Source organism: Haliotis cracherodii, unplaced genomic scaffold (assembly GCF_022045235.1).
Source record: "Haliotis cracherodii isolate W230 unplaced genomic scaffold, xgHalCrac1.p SCAF_21, whole genome shotgun sequence".
In the NCBI taxonomy this organism is placed as follows: Eukaryota; Metazoa; Mollusca; class Gastropoda; order Lepetellida; family Haliotidae; genus Haliotis; species Haliotis cracherodii.
The window spans coordinates 13,644,520-13,667,210 of NW_027266277.1; the positions used below are offsets into that span (position 1 = coordinate 13,644,520).

The 22,691-nt window shown below is 40.5% G+C and overlaps 1 protein-coding gene across 1 annotated transcript in view; it reads left to right on the forward strand.

Moving 5' to 3' along the window:
- The first annotated feature begins 1,496 nt into the window (after positions 1 to 1,496).
- Positions 1,497 to 22,691, forward strand: part of LOC139470730 (nucleolar complex protein 2 homolog) — a 233,703-nt gene continuing 212,508 nt past the window's right edge. Inside the window, exons 1-11 of the mRNA XM_071253004.1 lie at positions 1,497 to 1,534; positions 1,730 to 1,867; positions 2,698 to 3,067; positions 4,831 to 4,944; positions 5,104 to 5,218; positions 6,418 to 6,584; positions 7,615 to 7,725; positions 8,877 to 8,990; positions 10,487 to 10,675; positions 11,274 to 11,413; positions 12,914 to 13,025. Of these exons, the coding sequence (XP_071109105.1) occupies positions 1,497 to 1,534; positions 1,730 to 1,867; positions 2,698 to 3,067; positions 4,831 to 4,944; positions 5,104 to 5,218; positions 6,418 to 6,584; positions 7,615 to 7,725; positions 8,877 to 8,990; positions 10,487 to 10,675; positions 11,274 to 11,413; positions 12,914 to 13,025 (1,608 nt within the window). The remainder of the gene's footprint in view (positions 1,535 to 1,729; positions 1,868 to 2,697; positions 3,068 to 4,830; positions 4,945 to 5,103; positions 5,219 to 6,417; positions 6,585 to 7,614; positions 7,726 to 8,876; positions 8,991 to 10,486; positions 10,676 to 11,273; positions 11,414 to 12,913; positions 13,026 to 22,691) is intronic.

The window sequence follows — 22,691 nt, forward strand, 5'->3', positions numbered from 1 at the left end:
GTCCCTTGGCCACGCCAGAAACCTATGATTGTGGGTTCGAATCCCGGTTCGCCCCGATTATGTTTCTAGGTTTGTCAGCACCATACCCGTGCTAGTGGGTTTCACCGAAGTGGTAAACGTCTGAGACCTGTATCGCTTCGGGCTTTCCTCCCACATTAAGCTGACACGCCGTGATATGACTGGAATAATGTTAAAAAAAGCGACGTTAAACCCAACTCACTCACTCGTATCTCGTACGTTTACTTTTGCTGGTTTTCATTAGAAGAGAGAAATATTGAAAAGTGATGGCTATCGATACAGATCATAGCGATCGATAATCGTTAATTGAATATTGATCAATTATCGATAAATATCGGAGAAGTATCTTTGTGTAAATACGCAAAAAATAATCCAAAAGAAATCAACATATTTCACTCCAATGGGGAGTGGTGGCACATTTATGCAGGGATTACTTTGTGGACATTTGAGACATAACAAAAACAGTTGCTTTCCATCTTCAGCAATTAACATTATTGACAATAACAAGTCTGTTTCGGTAAATCTAAACTTTATTTCATCACAATAGTTTATGTGAGGTATTATCGATGACACAATTTTCATATCGATAATCATTGATATTTCTTCCCGTCGAAGATAATTCCTATTATCGTTCTTTTTTGCCAGCCCCAAACAAAACTGACTCTTGTGAGGAAATATGTAAAAATAATCATAATTGCCTTGCTCAAATACATCTATTGAAAAGACACGCGGGCAGTGTCACGTGACTATTTCATGCGTAAACAAAAATCCAACAACACGATAATGCACATTCAACTCTGTCATTGGTTACTCTCTGTCTGTCATTTCTAAATACAAATTCTAAAACCTAATTGAACTATTTTACAAAAAAGATTATAACCTGAATATCTCGCGAAATCCAGATATATATGGATATAAGACTGTACAAATTTACGTACGAATTTGGGGGATATTGGTTTACGTCAGTTTTCAGACGACAAAGTGACAAAACCATTGCATATTAATTTGAATGAATATACATATTGATTGCGATACCAGTGAAAATTAAAAAAATGTAAATTTGTATAACTGAAGCTGTGCTCGCGATCACGTGGCACGTGGTGTTGAGACGATGTCGGTATATTCCAGTTGGTCGAGGGAAACTTCTGTTTCCGCTGTTTTTATTCCCTACAGTCCCGTTATAACTGAAATCTAGTGAAACTTTTTCAACGGACAGAAATAAGCGCATTTAATCAAAGTTATTGACACAGTCAACTTTGTACACGGAATATTACAGAAGTAACATGAAAAAAATGGCGATAACTGGTCGGTGTTTAGTATGCAAGGTTAGAACTTTGAAGAAGTGTGTGTCAGAATGCTGTTGACTTCTGATCTTAATCAGTGTTATTTTGGAAACCCCGCCATTTGGAAACGAAAGCAAGGGAAATCCCAATCCTGTCAGCGAGCCAATCAAATTTCAGCGGACGTCACTTCCGGTAATGACGACCTCCTCTACAAGCATGGCAACTACGAAAAGGTAAGAATTTTACAGATACTATTACATTACTTGTGAACATTTGTTAAGACCAATTTCTTGCTCATTTATCTATTCCTTATGTTAATGGCCGATCTGAGTAGAAATAAGTGAGCTATCCATTCCATCTTGCCGTGTTGTAGTATTTTCTTGATCGGGCAGTCGATGTCAACATTGACCACGTGGTTTGTTTTTCAGGAAATTGGCAGATTTGAGCGTGGATGAATTCATGTCTGGTGACTTTGACAGCGATGACTCGTCGTCTTTAGAGCCAATATCTGTTCCTGATATTAAAGGAAAGAAGAACAAGAAGAAAAAGAAAGCAAAGACCCCGACGTAAGTTCGCGAACACATCCTGCGTGTCATGGAATGAATTTACAGAACGAAACATGGAGGCCTATGACAGATAGCCTCTGTCACAAATATATGTGTCACTTGTCGTCATGGTCGATAAATACCTTTGGAGACGGAAGGTGATTTTGACATTGACTTGAAAACAGTTTACGTTCCATCCATTTGTGTCGTAAACTTTCTGTTTTTATTAGGCAATGGTCAAATCAAGTGTCAAATCAGGCATTAGAAGTGATACGCATAAGGATATCCAAAAGGGGGTAATTAGCACTGATTGGTAACAGCCCATTGCTATTCCTTTACCTGTCAGTGCTAATTACCCCTGGCATCTTGTTTACCTATCAGTGCTCTTTAATTACCCCTGGCGCCCCAATTGCCCATTGCCAGTTACCTATCAGTGATAATTTAGTCCTGGCTTCCAGTTGTCCATACTATCAGTGCGAATTACTGTAAAGTGTTGGATTCCATTGTCTATTGCTAATTGCCTATCAACGCCAATCATCGGTTGGCTTCCCTCGTTAAGTTTCCACCTTTTGTTATCTTGTTACTTTTGTTCTCCTTACATGTACATATATATGCTCTCTGCCTCATATCATTCATTCACCTGATGAAGGAGTAAGCATATACTCCAAAACATTATATTCCTCATAATAAAGAAGTTGACATCCATAAATTTTCTTCACAAATGTCAAATGTTAATGAATACCATTGAAAATATTCAGCATGAAAATTCAGAGACCATAAAATAAATTTATATGAATGAAAAAAAAAAAGAATCAGTCACTATGAAAACTGAACAGATATTTTGATTACAGAGAAAATACTGCCAGTGTTAAGAAACAGGAGAAACCCTCTGAGAAGAGCATGAAAACTTTAACTCCAAAAAGTAGTGCTCCCAAGTCTGCAAAATCCAAACAGAGTCTGGCCGAAAAGCTCAAGGAAGCAGATCCAGAGTTTTATAAGTTTCTTGAAACTGAGGACAAGAAGTTGCTGGAGTTTGATGAGGATGTTGATGATGAAGATGATGAGGACGACGACGCAGATTTAGAGGAGGATGATAGTGAAGAGGATGATGATGGGAAGGATCTGGAGAAAGTACTTCTCGCGCAGTCAAGCGAGGAAAGTTCCGACGATGATGAAGAAGAGGGTGGAGGAAAGTTTCACAAACTTCCTGATAAACTTGAGGTAGGACATTTTGACTGATTTGATTGATTTGTAATTGACATATGATGGACTGATAGCTGTGTTTTGTTTTTCAGAGATCCAATCAAGCAATAGACACTTAATTAGTATCAATCCTGGCTTCCAGTTGTCCATACTATCAGTGCGAATTACTGTAAAGTGTACAAGCTTGCAACAACATCTTTACATCTTTATCCGGAATCCTTACTGTACATGTGACTTCATCCAATTATCTGTGTGCTATTTAAAAACAACCCAGACCACTTTATGGATAACAAGTTCTGGTTTACTGCATTTAGCAGTGGAGGCATCTGTATCAAAAGATCTGTAAATGCAATAAGCCAGAAGTTGTTATCCATTAAGCTCTATGTTTTCTTATTTACTCACCAATTTCTAGAATGCCGGGGACACGGGTGGCCCAGTCGTCCAAGGTGCCGCCATTCGCTTTCCAGAGTTGCGTCCCTTGGGCACGCCAGAAACCTATGATCGTGGGTTCGAATACCGGTTCGCCTCGATTATGTTTCTAGGTTTGTCAGTGCCATACCCATGCTCATGGGTTTCACCAAAGTGGTAAATGTCTGATACCTGCATCACTTCGGGCTTTCCTCCCACATTAAGCTGACACGCCACGATATAACTGGAATACTCTTAAAACAGCGTTAAACCAAACTCACTCACTCACTCTAGAATGCCAATTGTGTGCAACAGTTGTGTGCTGTTTGCTATCAAGTACCTGTTGGTAATGTTAGTCTGTTGCTTGTCATGTACACATCATTGCTCCCATCAGTTGCTGACTGCCTCTGTGGTCTAGTGGTATAGCGTCTGCCTGGAGAGTGGAAGGTCCAGGGTTTGATTCCCAAAAGACATTAAAAGATGGTACTTGTTGTTACCCTGTCTGGCGCTCAGCATTAAGGGGCTTAAACAAGGACTGGTTGGCTGGGACTCAGTCTACTGTGTCTGAGTTGGGTATTCATGTTAAACTGCGGCATGGTATCTCTGTGTGCTAGCACTGTAAATCGGTATAGTCCGGATTAGTACAAGCAGCTTGAGAACAGTTTAAGAATCTATATCAAACCACTGCTAATGTAAAAAAACAAAAGTTGTTACTCCTAATTGATAAAATTGTTCACTATACAGCAATTGTGGCTGAAAAAGAATAAATACTGCCTAAAATGCTTCTTTTACCTGGAAACCCGGTTTCCAAATCTGGACAGTGAATTTAAATTACGAACTGTGTAGAACATAATCACAAATGTTGCATAAGGAGAATTTCAACCTCAAAAGGTTCATTAATGATAAATATGTTTGTAGATAACATTTTTTACACATGAATGAGTTCAACTAAATATAATTAATATACATAAGCTTTCATCTCACAGAGCTAGACACGGCTATCATTAATGTTAATGTGTGGCAGGTTGTCCTGACCTCTCCGTCACAACTGTATACAACATTTACAAAACAATAAATCCTCCCACTGCCATTCATTTCATATACCTCGGTAGAATTTGGGCAGTGGGGGTAATTCTGATCAGTTAACAAGGGATTCAGATACATGGAAACCCTTTCATCCCGAAAATATTTGAGTAAAGGCAAGTGTCTGGATAAGCGAGGTTGGACTGTTATGTCTTTGAGTGGCATTTCTTGATGAAAGAATATACCACAATTTGGATGACTGCTTTGAAAATCCAGTTGAATCCCTGATAAATGCTCTGACTTCAGTTTTGTTTTTGAAAAGTTTGCATTAACATGCCAATCAATTTCAGGTTGCCAGTGACGACAGCGATGCTGAGGATGACGAAGAGGAAGTGAAGGTCAGCGGTGATAAACAGACCAAGGTCACGATGAAGATGGTGAAGAAATGGTCCGATTCAATTGAGGTGAGATATAAACTGCGTGAGATTGAAACCTAAATATTTCAGTGACAGGTTTAAATGGTACCGATGGTCTTGTGACTCTGTGACTCCGCAAGCCTATCGTTATAACTTTAAGTTAAAATAGGTAAACATCATTCTGAAGAATTTCTTGTCCTGTTTCAGTCAAGCCCAAACATTGCAGTTTTGCGAGAAGCTATCTCGGCCTTCAAAGCTGCGGTAAAGAAAGCCAGTGAGAAGCAAGGGGAGACAATCAAGTACAAGGTCGTAGGAAGCACTGGTGGGTAGAGAATGACAACAACGTAAATGTTGTTTTTTTCCCCTACTTTTTTGTGGTTTAACGTCACACTGAGCAACATGCCAGGACAACGACTGCAGTCTTTGAATCAACAAGTCTGGACCAGACAAACCAGTGGTTGATATTATGAGCACTGGTGGGATTATGTAAGCATGGTATCAACAAGGTCTGACCACCGATTCATTAAGTCTCTCACAGCCTGCATAGGTTGTTGGGGACCTATTCAAACACAGAATCCCTATGGGGTATAGCCTTGTGAATTTGTCCATGTACTCCTGACTACTTAGTGTGACAGGGGGCATGGGTGGCCCAGTCGTCTAAGGCACCGCTATATGCTGTGCAGAGTTGCGTCCCTTGGGCATGCCAGGAACCTATGATTGTGGGTTCGAATCCCGGTTCGCCCCGATTATGTTTCTGGATTTGTCAGCATCATACCAGTGCTCATGGGTTTCACTGAAGTTGTAAACGTCTGACATCTGCATCACTTCGGGCTTTCCTCCCACATTAAGCTGACACGCCACGATATAACTGGAATACTGTTAAAAGAGGCATTAAACTCAACTCACTCACTCACTTAGTGTCACACATTGATGGAATGTTGCTCAATGTGAAGTAACACTCAGCTTGTCCGATTCAGGCAGGCCCCGTGAAGATGCGGGGTAGAATATGTCTTCATGCTTGCTGTAAAAGGCGACAATGCTTATCATAAGAGGCGTTAACAGGATTGGGTGGTCAGGCTCACTGACTTGGTTGATGCATGTCATCGTATCCCACTTGCGTGGATCGATGCCAATCACTGGATTGTCCAGTCCAGACTCAATTATTTGGGGACATTGTTCAGAGTAGGTCCCTAGCACTTTTACTACATTGTGTGTCAGACTCTTGGACTTGATTGAGTAGGTTACCTAGACAACCTTGTTTAACCGGCCCAATCACAAGCTTAACTGGCCCAGACTCAATTATTCATAGATGGGAATTAAATCACTCATATTGGATATCTGTGAAAACTGCGGCATGGTATCTCAGTGAGCTAGCACTATAAATCGGCATCAGTCCGGACTAGTACAAGCAGTCACACACATACATACACGTGCATGCATGTCGCTATATAAGTGCAATAATCTTGGATGCGACATTAAACCCCATTTCACCTCACCTGATGTACACCATGTCTGTTGCAGTGTTCAACGGTGTTGTTCGTCTGTGTCTGATGGAGGTGGTCCCAGCACTGCAGAGCATCCTCAAAGTTCCCGACCTGACTCAACAGCAGACGCCATTCTCGGCCCAGAACGCCAAGTGGAAGAAGCTGCGTGTTGACATGAAGAGCTACATGACCGACCTGCTCACTGTAAGTTTGGACCCATGAAGATCTGGGGTAGAATAGACCGCATCCGTGGTCTAGTGGTAGAGCGTCCGCCCGGAGAGCGGAAGGTCCGGGGTTCGATCCCCGGCCGCGTCATACCAAAAGACGTTAAAAGATGGTACTTGTTGTTACCTTGTCGGGCGCTCGACATTAAGGGTCTAAAACAAGGACTGGTCGGCTCGGAGTCAGTACACTGTGTCTGAGTGGGGTATTCATGTTAAACTGCGGCATGGTATCTTAGTGAGCTAGCACTGTAAATCGGCATCAGTCCGGACTAGTACAAGCAGCCACACAAAAACACACACATACATGCACGTCCCTATATATGTGCAATAATCTTGGACGCGACGTTAAATCCCATTTCACCTCACCTCACCTTGGGTAGAATAGGTTTTCAGCAACCAAAGGTTGCCATAAAAGGCGACTTTACTTATTGTAAGAGGCGATTAACGGGTGGTCAGTCTCGCTGACTTGGTTGATGCATGTCATCGATCCCAATTGCGTGGATCGATGCTCATGATGTCAGTCACTGGATTGTCTGGTCCAGGCTCGATTATTTACAGCGTCATATAGCTGGAATATTGCTGAGTGCGGTGTTAAACAACAAACCAACCAACCCTTGTACAAGTAGGGTTCTGTAGTCTCCGATCTCAAGCCCCCTGTTTTCAGACTTTACAATCCCCTTGGCATATCAAATGGTGTCAGTGCTATCATGAGGATTTATTCACTTTATGACATGAATTGTGTGCACCCCTAATTTTCAAAATACTTGATCTGCCTCTTTGAATATGGCCTTAGAAATTCTTCACTTTCAAAGACTAGTCCAGAAGAATTGGTAAGTCCTCAGAGTTTGTAGCTTGTCATGCTTGAACGAGACCAACATGTTCACATGTTATGTTTTCTGTGAGTTTTATGCAGATCCAATTTGAAGCAAAATTGAAGAATTTACATCTGGTTCAGAATTATAGTCCTCCAGTGCTACCAGTGAATGAATATGACATCTTTTCTGTTGAAGCTGTTGTCTGCCCTCTCGGATGCCGCCATGTTGAATGTGATCCTGAAACACATCCACAAGCTTGTCTCCATGTACGCCACATTCCCCAAAGTGGCCCGGCTATTGCTGAAGGTGGGTAGACAGGACGGGTTGCAGACAGGTATGGTGGCACTCAGCGGGTTTGATGCCCCTGTTCTGGGTGTCTAAAGTATGTTCGTTTCGACTTTGTGGCAGTACACCATTGTCTAAACCTACTGGGCAATGGGTAGCCTATAGGTTAAAGGATGCACTTGTCACCGTGTTCAGTTCCCCACATGGGTAAAATGTGAAGCCCGTTTCTGGTGTCCCCTGCTGTGATGATGCTGGAATGTTGCTAATACCGTTGTAAAACCATACTCGTTCTCTAACTCTCAATACTCTTGAAGGACTGTAACTGTCCTTCACTATTTCAAACTCAGCCATGAGATAACAATTATATGCTTCAGTGTATAGATACATATTGCCCCTGACGATTACTGGTTATAACAGTCCGCAAGCAACCTTTGCTTACTGAAAGAGGTCTATAAATGAACTGGTTGGACAGGTGACATGGTAACTCTGGACTTGGAACAATGCTCATAATATCAACCACTGAATATTTACAGGCTGGTGTGACATAGCTGGAAAATGGCTGACTGAGAAGTAGAAGAAGCAAAACAGAGATGTGTATTGTTTCAGAATTGTTTTAATCATCATCATTGCATGATTCACTGATTTACATTCAAGCTTTGTTATCCCCACAACTCGTTTCGCGGGGGTATTAAAATGAACACAGCCAGTCCATCCATCTGTCCATGCAAGATGTCAAGGAATGTCGTTTCTGATCCTTTGAGAAAAGAAATCTGAGCTAAGGCTAAAAAAAATAAAAGTCTTGGTTCACAGGCACCGCCTGCATCATCATAAAGTCTGCCGCACATTTCGTTTTTATTTCCATTTAAATTTTTTTAAACAAATCCTAATATTTAATAACGATGCGATCCAATTAGCACACAGTTACTTCCCTTTAATGCGCACTGCTTTACTGCACATCTCGCGTAATGGTAATGATGGCAATAAGAGTTTGTATGCTTGTTTATGTAGGGAAGCCCTTCCCCGGGTTGATGGTACACAACTGTTTATTTGGTTATATTCTAGTTTGAACAAGCTAAAAAAAGAAAAACCATGGCCCGCCCGCACTATATTTTCAAAAGTCATTGCCTGTGAACCGATTCTTTTTTTTTAAGCCTAATGTCTTGTTGTTTCAGAAAATGATCCTGTTGTGGAGTACAGGGGAGGAGACGACGAGGGTGTTGGCGTTCCTGTGCATCAACAAGCTGGTGCGGATGTTGCAGGATGCCATGCTGGAGCCGTGCATGAAGGTGAGCGGGACAGAGACTCAAGTGGCTGGTTGTTAACCTCGGTCAATGCTCCACAATTCAGTTGCTTCCCTTAACTGCCTACCAGTTCACTGTGCAGAGTTGCTTCCCTTAACTGCCGAGTTCACAAGCCCCCTCCCATTCGGTGTAGAATAGGTCTTCAGCAACCCATGCTTGTCTCCCCACATGAAGATGCGGGGTAGAATAGGTCTTCAGCAACCCATGCTTGCCGTTAAAGGCGACTATGCTTGTCATAAGAGGCGACTAATGGGATCGGGTGGTCAGTCTCGCTGACTTGGTTGATGCATGTCATCCATCCCAATTATGTGTTATCGATGCTCATGATGTCAATCACTGGATTGTCTGGTCTAGACTCGATTATTTACATACCACCCCTTCCCAGCGTGTGACACCTACGTTACACTCTCGGTATCATCGTTGCCACCAGTGTGGGTGTGGCCATTACAAGAATCTTGAACTTTACCCTCTAACCCCAATTTTAGTAACGTTTATACGTTTGTTTGTCTTTGGGAATGCCATCACAGTTATATTGAAAAAATTTACATCTGACCATATCCTAGATAAATTAACCATTTTGTTTGTTTGATTGGTTTGGTGCGAGATTGCAGACAAATGGAAAACCAACCAATTTCTCCCTTTCATTCATACTATACCAATTCTCTACATAAACAATTATAATTGTGCAGCTATGGTAATGGCGGCAATAGGAGTTGGTATGCTTGTTTATGTAGAGAAGCCCTTTCCCAGGTTGATGGTACACAACTGTTAATTGGTTACATACCAAAAAACAAGCAAAAAAAAAAACAACACTCACTATATTTTCAAAAGTTATTGCCTGAGAACCATTTCTTTTATTTTTTAAGCCTAATATGGAACAAAGGGTGTTATTTCAGTCACTGGTCATTGGTCAGAACATTGTCAAAAATAAAGATATTATGTTTTATTCCTGTAATTAGTCTCCCTTGAAGATATTGTGCTGTACCTTATTTTCTTGATATATATAGAAAATACACATGGTAATCTTAATCCCTGGATATAAAACAATGCCTAGCTTAACAAAAAATACAATTTAAACGGTAAATAAACATGTCTGGGGATTTTTTTTCTTAAATTTTGAATTTGTACTGACGAAGTTTCTCATCACCCGTTCGTTTGCCGGATTTCGCTGAAGGGGTACGGTGTAATTTTTTTCAGCACATAATATTCAAATTTTTTTTTTCCAAGATATTGAACCCACTAGAGGGGGGTGCGCATTATACATGGGTGCGCACTATACTCAAGAAATTACGGTATTCCTGCTAAGTAGGGAAAAACCATATGTTAAGTATGAGCTGGTCATCACAAATAAAAATATCAACATTGTAAACAATATAAATCTGTTTTAAAAATATGGCAGACTACTATAAAGTGAAATGCCGTTTATTTACTTTGTCAAATAAACAAGGTGGAAATCACTGACATCATTAAATGTTTTCCAGCAAATGTACATGGCATATGTGAAGAACGTGAAGTTCACATCCCCGACGACGTTGCCGCTGATCAACTTCATGCAGCGCTCCCTGGTGGAGATTTTCCTGCTTGACTCTGTGCTCGCCTACCAGTACGCCTTCATCTACATTCGTCAGCTCGCCATACATCTCCGTAACGCCATCACCGTCAAGAAGAAGGTGACATTACCAGCTTCTTTGTATTCGATGCAGTTTCTATCCAAAATACTCGAGGCATCGGGGCAATCAGGTAGCCTAGTGGTTACAGCGTTTGCTCGTCATGCCTAAGACCCGGATCGATTTCGGACATGGGTACATTATGTGAAGCCAATGTTCTGGTTTCTGCGCCATGATATTGGCTCACTCATTCACTCACTCACTCAAGGCATACTGTCCATCCTGCACAGTTGCCTCCCTCAGGCTTGCCCACGGCTCCTTTTTTCATCTGTCTCCCAGACCCTTGAGAATAAATTATAAAAGGAGTGCAACTCAAGTCCAGAAGCGAAGGATAAAACACATTCCAAGGTTATGGTTGAAAATTTAAACCTGCCTGGGAGGGAAGATCCTAAGGGCCGAAGTGTTTACTATTCAGTCTAGTAAAAGACTATATGATAACACTGAAATGTATCAAACGTGATGATACAACTCATCTTCATCTTGTTTTTTTGAGTCTGATTAGCAATGATTAGGTTTTGTTTGTCTTTAAAAGTAATACAAGTCACTACAAGCCCAGTGCTGACATTCGATCTCATGTTCTTTCCTCTGATTCTTATTCCAGGATACGTGTCAGGCGGTGTATAACTGGCAGTTTGTCCACTGTGTGGAGCTGTGGGCGTGTCTACTCGGCGCCTCCCAGTCTGACGATGTCCTCCACCCACTCATCTACCCGCTCACCCAGACCATCATCGGCACCATCAAGTGAGTCACAGTTGATTGAAGCTACCATAAAATCTCTTGTACCCCAGTTACACAGGATCACACAGGCTTGGATAATCAAAATGTTCTGTCTCTCCTTTAGTGAGTGAGTGAGTGAGTTGGGTTAAACGCCGCTTTAAAAAGGGTTCCAGCATGTCGGCTTAATGTGGGAGGAAAGCTCGAAGTGATGCAGGTCTCAGACGTTTACCACTTCGGTGAAACCCACGAGCACGGGTATGGTGCTGACAAACCTATGTCTGTCCTTGAAGAGGGCTAAGTTTGAATCTTCCTTGAAAAGGCTTAAAATATATTATACTGTCAAGAAAGGGTCTAACTATAACCACTCCCCCTAAAATACAACTCAATCACACAAAAACAAAACCAACCTGCCTAAAACCCCGAAAACAATTTCTTTCACAAGAAGAAATAAATGATTCAGTTGAAGTGTTTTTTGAGAACCAATGAGGTTTCTGGTGCATGGTTTCACTATAATAGGTGAGGTGAGGTGAGGTGAAATTGGGTTTTACGTCGCATCCAAGATTATTGCACTTATATAGCAACGTATATGCATGTGTGTGTGTGTGTGTGGCTGCTTGTACTAGTCCGGACTGATGCTGATTTTTAGTGCTAGCCCACTGAGATACCATGCCGCAGTTTAACATGAATACCCCACTCAGACACAGTATACTGACTCCGAGCCGACCAGTCCTTGTTTTAGCCCCTTAATGCCGAGCGCCAGACAGGGTAACAACAAGTACCATCTTTTAATTTGGTATGACGCGGCCGGGGATCGAACCCCGGACCTTCTGCGCAAAATAGTGCTTAACGTAATCAATCTCCGTAACCAAATCCCAGATGTTCGACCTGTGTATTGTAAGTGTGATGATGGGTTGTTAAGTAGAAATTATTACACGAGTGTCTGTCAGACACCATTTATGTTACAAATTATTTCCAAACGTCTCTAACAAGCAAAAGCTCTACTTGTTGTACCAGGTGACAAAGTGGATTGGGTGGTTATTCTTGGTGATTTTGTTGACTGCGTGTCATCGGTACCCAGATCACTGGTTCATCAGGCCCAGACTTAGTTATTACAAGGCGCTCATATTAGGGCTGGCTAAAAAAAATGATAGTCGGAATTATCATTGATGAGAAGAATTATTAACAATAATCGATATGAAAATTGTGTCATGGATAAAATCTTACATAAACTATTGTGATGAAATAGGTTGCCAAAGATGGAAACAAGTGATGTTGTTATACCCTTAATGTCCAAAAAGTTATCTATGCATAACTCAGTGACGTGAAATATGCTGTTTTGTCTCTGAGCTTTTTGTATATTTGCTAAAAGTTACGTCCAAAATTTGTCGATAATTGATCAATATTTAGTTCACGATTATGGATCTCTAAGACCTATATTGATAGCCAGCGCTAGCTGATACAGCTGGAATATTGCTGACTGTGGCTTTAAACAAACAAACAAACAATTCTGTAATTTGAATACAGACTGCTCCCCTCACCGAGATATTTCCCGCTGCGGTTCCACTGTGTACGATGTCTGAACACGCTGAGTAAATCTACCGGAACATTCATCCCTGTCTTGCCTTTCCTGCTGGAGGTAAGTGTTATTGTGGTTGCTACAATGACCGATATTTATTTTACAAAAAATGCTTTTACCAGTTTACATCCAAATGAGAACAGGACCAGACACTCCAAACTATGTTTCCCAGGGACGACTAGGTAAATGTTTCATCACAGATTCATAGGTCAAAATAGAGCAGATCACCACAAAGTATTCTATCCCGTTTCTGACATGGGACCTCGCCCTGTGAAGCGCGATGTTTATTTTAAAAATAAAAATTCTCTGCTGCCATTTTTGGAGGGAAGAGGTGGTTTGGAAGTGGCAGGTAAAACGAATTAAGTTGGTCCAGCCTTAATGGGATTCTCACCTGCCCTATAACCAATTGTTTTGTGGGTTGTTTTTTTTCAAATCTAAATTATTGTATCACTTCCATTTCCTGATAAAATATTGAAAATATATTTAGAATAGGCTACAATTCCAATTCTGCATAGTATGGTTGGGTTGTATTTACAGAAAGGGAAGTTAATAAATGCTTTGAAATGACAGAAACTTTGAGAACATACATTGCCATTCCATTCACCCAATTCAGTTTGTTTATTATTGACATGTAGGTCAGTGTGCACTGTGTTGTAAATATGTTGTTAGAGTGTGGATGTATTTACTGGCAGTGTTGTCTTGTTCCTCGTGGTACGGAGAGCGGTACAACTGTGTTGATGGACTTTTGATCATCAACGGTTGAAGTGAACCACATGTAAATATATGAAAACTTAACCATTAGCCATCCATATTCTTTTGTGTGTTTCTCCACCTCTTTTGTGGTCTAGTGGATACAGGGGGCGGTCAGGTAGCCTAGTGGTTAAAGCGTTCTCTCGTCACAACGAAGAACCAGGTTTGATTCACGACATATGGTGCTGATAAACCCAGAAACATAATCGGAGTGAACCGTGATTCGAACCCACAATCATAGGTTTCTGTTCAACAAATTGTCACGCCTAAGACGTCTGGGCCATCCACGGCCTCACATCATGGAAAGAGTCAGTGTTGGTATTGTCAGGTATTGTGACGGGATGGGATTAATGTTTAATGCTCTCTTGACGTGCATGGCTGTTGAAAGAGTTTACAATCAACACAACAGTGGAGTTAGTAAGTATAGAAGTGTCAAAACTGTTTATTTAGGGCAGTTAAGTACTTGGGAGTGCAAGTGTGTCATTACACAATGGAAATTGTAAACATGCTGGCTTCATAATGCACTTCATGCTATCAGGAAAAGACAACTCTGTATTGACTGTAAACAAAGCTGGGTTGGTTGTATGTATTGTATCTAATTACACATATTTCACATGCAGCAGCTTCTACACAAGGTTAGGTATTATTTTCATTGTTGTTTTCATTTTTTCAGAGATTAAACATTCCAGGTGTTCTAGACATTAAAAGTTGAAGTTTGTTTTATAAACATGGTAAGCTGACTCCCTCAATTTTTGGAGAAAAAAACATCATTATGTTTTTATTTATTACAAAACCTGTATTAATTTACATAAAACTTGTGAACCTGCTACAAATGCTGAAATAACAATTTGCAAAGTCCCCTTTAAACATAGGTTTAAATTTTATATTTCTTTTCTTTTCTCAATTTCAGACATGTTAATTTTTGTTTTTCGTTGAGGACGCAACTATATTTTTTAAATGGATTTTATTTGACTCAAAGGCTTGGTATACCAAAAATGTCAATACATGTACAAAGAAGTACTTTATATAATTGAGGACGTCAACACCCATATTGTGATACATGTAAAGAAAATTTCAGATCACTTTGCAGATTGTTTTACTTTAAAAAAAACCCATCCAACCCTATATTTTAATCAGGAATATGTGCAAAATACAAAAATGAAAACTCTTCGACAGTCCTGTCAAATACATAATGAATCAGATTTCAACACGGCCATCAGTCCGTAAGTCCATCACTATTGACAATCTAGAGAACTTGTTTTCTTCTAAACTCTAGTTATTTACATTAACTGCTAGTCTTATGAACTGCACTTGTGAGGTATGTGGCCCCAGTTGTAACCGAAATTACATTAACTGGAAGCTACTTTGAAACTACTAATTTCTTAGATTTGTAGCTTGATGTGGAATACCTGGAATGTTTAATCTCTGGATGTTGTCTTTCAGTGGAACGAAGGTAGGTCATTGAATGAATGTTTGTTTTTGTGGAGTCGCCAAACATCTGCCACACTGAGAAGACACTCGCCACTACAGAAAGAGAACTTAATTATTCTTCGATTCAAGTGACAACGAACAAGAAATGCTTGCTTGAATGTTTGGAAATGTGTTCTTTTCTCAACAAATGGTCAACATATGTTTGCACCACTTAGCATACTTCAATCAGATCTCCTCTTGCATTACAAGATAACCTATGAAGAGTTACCTCCCTTACATCATATGATGCAGAGACACTCAAACTGTTTGAAGCGACCATAAAATATATGCATTAACCTTTTAGTTTGGTCTGCCATGATGAGGCAGATTTTTTATGAATATTATTTATGATTATATTATTAATATTTGCAAACCAAATGATCTAAAATACTGCACACATTAAATGTACATCATTGTTTTTTGGTTCTTTAGATCAAGACTAACTACTCAGCTTAAACTATTTTTCTAAAATCATTTCATGGAAAATGTGTGTATTAATTAATATTGATTATTATGATTATTGGAGGAATGGTGTTTAAGCCTATCTGAGTCAGAGATAATCAGTCAAATGGTTGTAGCAAACCACTAACTTAATCATTCTGTTTCACAGTTATAAAAAACATTTTACTCATTCAGGAAAGAGCTGAATAATTGTTTTGCATCCTTCGTGACATCCAATATTCTACCCAGTTCTGACAAAACATTGAGTCATCTGAGAATAAGATAGTAATTGAGTCATATATACTCCAAGGTTGATCCACGATCAGAGGACTTTGACTCACAGGTGTTTAGTCACAGTGTGTACACTGTTCAGTAGGTAGTTACAGAGTTGTCTCCCTTGGACTGTGCATTGAGAAATGTCGGGGAAGAATTGCATCATCCCCTGTCGAGACAGACATGTTTTTGGCATCTTTCCAGCTTGTATTTCCTTCAGATCCGTTATCCCTATTGTCGCGGGTGTTGTTCCCTTTATTGGATTTGAACCATCACATTTGATTTTTATTTTCTCGTATTTTGAAATATTTAAACTGACATTTTATACCCCGGCCATTGTATATTCAGTTGAGGACCAGAAGGTGTTTTGACCTGAGAGAGTAGATATTGTTTCACTGATTAGCATATATAAGCAGCAATTTTTAAACTGCTACTGGGAGTTGTGTCAATTTATTCATTGCTAAAGTAATAGACACAGTTTCACTTTGTTGGTTCAAAAAACACAGGAATTGAATTATTAATTAGGGAGGAAGGTGATTGATATTTATTATGATTATGTTTGAGTGTTATTATTGTGCTGGTATTCAGTGTTATTCTTGTCTTTTGAAGGGATTGTGAGTGTAGACTGACAAGAGATTTGGTATCAAGCATGGCATGGTTAAATGTTAGCAGTACAATGTTCCCACAGGCTTGAATAGGCCTTAAATTCATCAGTCTGGCCTTGAAAAGGCCATAAGTTTGAATCTGCCTTGTAGTGGCCTTATCATTTGATAGGAGATATTGCCTTGAAAGGCCTTTAGGTTTGGCAGCCATGGTTAACTCATTTGTATAAATTATTTTATCACATAGCGTAAGATTAGTCAGTGACTGCCTTAAAATTCATTAAAACACTCCATTATGGATGTGAATGATTTAAGACTGTGCTTGGATGCATAATGGACACAATATGGTGATTAAATAAAGTAAGAATGTTCTAATCAATATGTTACACACTTGGGTCTTACTATTTTACCTTGCCATACGTGATCATTGCCTTGACAAGATTTTGAACTGGTGACACCACAAAATAGTACATTGTTTTAAAATATTGTTTTTTTGCAGTTTGTTTAACACCCCAATCATCAATGTTCCAACTATATGATGGCACCCTGTCAATTATCAGTCTGAACAAGACGATCCAGTGACTGAAAAAACAATATGAAAAAAAACAACACTCAACCAGCAGAACCATTTTACAAAAATGATATATTCAGCCTAGTCTACATTACAATATGAGTGAGTATAGAATAACGATGGGCAACTGGGATGACACTGATTTAGAAAAATATAAATCTAATTAAATATAAATATAAATTTAATTGCCCAAAGGATGATAGTCTATCCTCTCTATGTGACTTTTACCTGTCTGTCCACAGCAGAGGTTAGACTTGCACAAGTCTTTCAGGCAATAATTTTAAGTTTTGATCATAATTTCTAGAGTATGTAAATTATCAGAACAAGTTGTCCTTATGAGAGACTGGAGTCCTTACTGTCCATATATCTAGACTTGCCTATTGGGAGGATAGTATTACAACACATCCATGCACTTATCGTTCAGTACAGCCTTGGAGCAAGGCTTAGCAGAGACAAAACATCTTGTAAATTCTGGTGAGATGCAAGTGGTCCGATTTCTTGGTTTGGTTGCACCACACATATTTGTCACAAATGTTGTAAAATCTAAGATGTCCGCCCTGTTGGTTTTCCTACCTAATTCACCCGTGAAGATCCGGGGTAGAATAGGTCTTCAACAACCCATGCTTGCCGTAAAAGGCGACTATGCTTGTCATAAGAGGCGACAAACGGGATCGGGTGGTCAGGCTCGCTGACTTGGTTGATGCATGTCATCGTATCCCTATTGCGTGGATCAATGCTCACGATGTCAATCACTGGATTGTCTGGTCCAGACTCGATTATTTACAGCCCGCCGTCATATAGCTGGAATATTGCTGAGTGCGTCGTTAAACAACAAACAGACAATCAACAATCACTCCTACCTAATTATGCTAACTAACTGAAATACTGTTAAAATTGCCCCAAACACAACACACGAACTTGGAGTGGGGATTGGAAGAATTGGGATTTACCTTATAGCACCAAACAGTAATGTGCACTCAGTTCCAGAAACTTCCAATATGAGGTCGTTGTAAAACCCTTTATTCAATTATTGTTTCGATTTGTAAAACATGGGCGTGAAAAGAAACTGGCTGAAAGAGACATATGTATGGTCGATATGTCAAGTACTTCTAATGTTTGGGTGTGGAGTGAGCGTGCGTTAATCAATGAGTTGTGGAATATAACCACGTACAGAGAATGTAGGTGTCTCGGTGTGTGTGAATGAAAGCAGTCATTCAAATGGAGCATGATGAAGCGTCTTATGAGATTTTCGCTATCTTACCACAACATATGTTAGACTTGATCAGGCTCTGTGTTGCCATAATCGATCATTATGTTATGTGCTATAAAGTGATCACTGTAGTTTGGTTGTTGTTTTTAAACTCTGGATTATTTTCGTCTCTGTGTGTGGTGGGAGAGGGGTATTGCCAAATTGTCCACGATGTTTAGAGAGGGGATTTCATTCATTGAGCTGATATTGGGAAGACCCAAATATTGTTAAACCCTACTCACTCACTCACTCACTCACTCACCCTGCTCTCACTCACTCACTCACTCACTCACTCACTCACTCACTCACTCACTCACTCACTCACTCACTCACTCACCCACCCACCCACCCACCCTGCTCTCAATCACTCACCCTGCTCTCACTCACTCACTCACTCACTCACTTACTCACCCACCCACCCACCCACCCTGCTCTCACTCACTCACCCTGCTCTCACTCACTCACTCATTCACTCACTCACTCATTCACTCACTCACCCTGCTCTCACTCACTCATTCACTCTCACCCTGCTCTCACTCACTCACTCACTCATTCACTCACTCACTCACCCTGCTCTCACTCACTCACTCACTCACTCACCCTGCTCTCACTCACTCACCCTGCTCTCACTCACTCACTCACTCACTCACCCTGCTCTCACTCACTCTCACTCACTCACTCTGCTGTCACTCACATTCCAATCATTAATCCAAATCACTGTACATTTTGTCCAAAAAAACACATCAATTACTATACTTCAATTTTATGTTTTTGTAAACATCTAGACGTCAGTATACCATGTCATGTCCCTTGGGTGTGTGACAATTGACTCTTTGACAGAACAGAAAGTAGAGAAAGGTTAAAATTTACATTGAGTTAATCGTAACACGCAATACCCTCTATTCCCAGGACGCACGAAGTCCCTAACTGCATGACAACACCTGAATATCAGCTTTCACTACCTGGAAACATTGCTTTGTATACAATTCATTGTACAGTCTGAACGACCCGGCCACGAGATCCTTGTCCCTTTCATACGGGCGAAATAAGCAGATAAAAATCACTCATATGTTAACACACTTATATCTATTGAACTCATATCGAAATGCAATGCGTGACTAGTGACGTGTCAGGCATTGGGTCACGATGTGTTGTACGTCTTGACGTAAACGTAGGCTGGGGTTACGTGTTTGTGTTCCAAGAAGTCAGGCATTGGGTCACGATGTGTTGTACGTCTTGACGTAAACGTAGGCTGGGGTTACGTGTTTGTCCTTCATAGTGAGGACTTGGCTTTAGTTGCGCCGAGATCCGTACACGTTGATAAGGCTGTTTCTATTTTTTTTCTGTTTTATCTGAAAATAGAATGAAAGAAACACTGCATAACTGGCATTCTGTTGATTAAGTTAGCAGTGTTGGCTTTCAAAGGTTCTTGGTTTATTGACTTGCATCATGAAATATGGATAACCTCTTGTTATGAATCTCATAAAAAGTACTTGTGCACCTAGAGTAATGTTTAGCATGTATTAAGAGGAATGTTGTGTACCAATTCATGGACATGTATCGAGTTACTAGTTGTGCATGTGAATGAGTGTATGCAGGGATGCAACTTGGCGCTGTGGTCAGTTTGTCCAATGTTCAAGGAATCCCGAAGTCTAATGGAATTTCAGGCAATGTGTTATATGTTATCAATACTAGATCAAAATATTTGAAATTGATAATTGTTTTTAATATTATTTCAGACCTAGATACCGTATTTAATCCTGTATAATATACTTTTTTCATAAGTTTAAGACTAAAAAATTTGGATGCATAATATGCACAAGAACAAAATAATACCCCATTTTCCCCAGCCAAGTGGGTTGAAAATTTTAAAAAAAGGAAATGATTTTTTTATCAATTTAATTTAAACTATTCACATCAAGTGTTCATGTTGAACTTCTTTTGGGTGGAAGTTTGTGATAACACTTTCCTGAGGATGGAAACAAACCTCATATTAGTGAACCCAAGCAGCATTATTTTAAGTTTTGTACCCTTAAATCTTCGAATATTTGACAAACAAATTAAGATATAAATGAGAACAGAAGTTGGCTTCACCAGTGCATGAATTGGCTTGACCAATGCATACACTGGCTTGACCAATGCATACACTGGCTTGACCAATGCATACACTGGCTTGACTTGGCTTAATGTCTGAGGGAACCCTGAAGTGATGCAGGTCTTAGACGTTTACCACTTCAGTGAAACCCACGAGCACGGGTATGGTGCTTACAAACCTAGAAACATAATTGGGGTGAACTCGGTTTCGAACCCACACTCATAGGTTTCTGGTGTGCCCAAGGGACACAACTCTTCACAGTGAATCGCAGCGCCTTAGACAGCTGGGCCACCCGTGCCCCCTTGACCAATACATAACTATAGGCACTGTAGAAACAGAAACAAAATATACATATTACTGTAAGAAATACTCCAAATTTCATACTTTAAACAGTATGAATGTATATACGCCCCACTGAACCAACCCGTTCCTAAAATTTGATGCCAAATGAAAAAATTAAAAATGGAGCTATTTTTTTTAAATTTTTATGTTTGATGATCGAAACTAATTTGATAGAAAAAATGTGTCACCGATAAAATAAAAACAGGGGTATGCCAGTGGCAGTTGGCTATGGAGAGTTATGTCCCTTTGCCTCCAGGATCTGCTTTTCATGAGTTTGAATGTTAGATTCAAGCCACTTGTTACCTTTGGTCAGACCATATTCTTGTTCATTGAGGTAGACGACCTTTGACGCAGTTGGCTTCCTCCCAGAGTTAGCCAACATTCTTGGATTTCAAAATGACATTAAACTCTTTATGTAATTCTGTATTGATAGTTGCTTGGACTCCGGCCATTTGTAAGTATCAATCGGTCAAATGAGTCATACCCTGACTTCGCCCAGTGACCTTGAACTGTGTCAGTGACAAGTTTCACGCTATGGTTTTCACGCTGACTGGTTTAACGTGTGTGGGTCAGTAGGTCATGTCTATCTACAGTATCTTCGTCTTGAAAAGATGTAATAAATCTTTCGACTAAACTGTAAATGACGGTTATGTCCGACGTGTATTATGATACAGTGAATGAATGCAAATTTGTACGTGAGAGTTGAATGAACGCTTAACTATACCAAGCCTTTGAGAAAAGTGGAAGACAGATGGTATTGTTCAGATTCTTGAAGTTGTGTAGGAGCCCTCACAGGTCTCAGCGATGGTGATTTAGTGGACTTGCTTTATACCAATACAAGTAACTGTGCAGGAACGTCATTTTGAAAGAATAAAAGTTGACCTCCATAAATCAACTGTGTATTCATTGATCTCTTCAGATAATCTTTGTCCTGTTATGGAAAAACTTGCAAAGTATTTTTTGCAGCTGATTCTATTCTGTTGAGCTTTATGGAATTGTAACTGAAAGTTTTCAGACAGAAATTAATTCATCTTGCAAAAAATAATATTTACCAGTTTTCTCTGGTTAGCCATAGATTTGATTCAAGTTGGTCAAAAAGGTCCTGCCCTTCTGTCATAAGACAAGATCCAGTGATGGTGTCCTTCAAGGCAACATGATGTGTGGAAGGATTAAAGGGGTGGTGGTCACTCTGAATGCCTGGGTTCGATTCTCCACGTGGCTATACAAGTATGAAGCCCATGTCTGGTGTCTCCTGCCATGGTATGAATGGACTCTTACTAAAGTGATGTAAATCCATCCTTAGTACCCTCGTGTTTGGTATAGGCCCGTGGGGAGTACCCTGGTGTGTGGGTATAGGCCCAGGGGGAGTACCCTAGTGTGTGGGTATAGGCCCATGGGGAGTACCCTGGTATGTGGGTATAGGCCCGTGGGGAGTACCCTGGTGTGTGGTTATAGGCCCATGGGGAGTACCCTGGTATGTGGGTATAGGCCCATGGGGAGTACCCTGGTGTGTGGTTATAGGCCCATGGGGAGTACCCTGGTATGTGGGTATAGGCCCATGGGGAGTACCCTGGTGTGTGGTTATAGGCCCATGGGGAGTACCCTAGTGTGTGGTTATAGGCCCATGGGGAGAACCCTGGTGTGTGGTTATCGGCCCATGGGGAGTACCCTTGTGTGTGGTTATAGGCCCATGGGGAGTACCCTAGTGTTTGGTATAGGCCCATGTGGAGTACCCTAGTGTTTAGTATAGGCCCATGGGGAGTACCCTGGTGTGGGGGTATAAGCCCATGGGGAGTACCCTAGTGTTTGGTATAGGCCCATGGGGAGTACCCTAGTGTTTGGTATAGGCCCATGGGGAGTACCCTGGTGTTGGGGTATAGGCCCTTGGGGACTATCTGATGCATATATCACGTTTCAAGTGGGCTGTTTAATT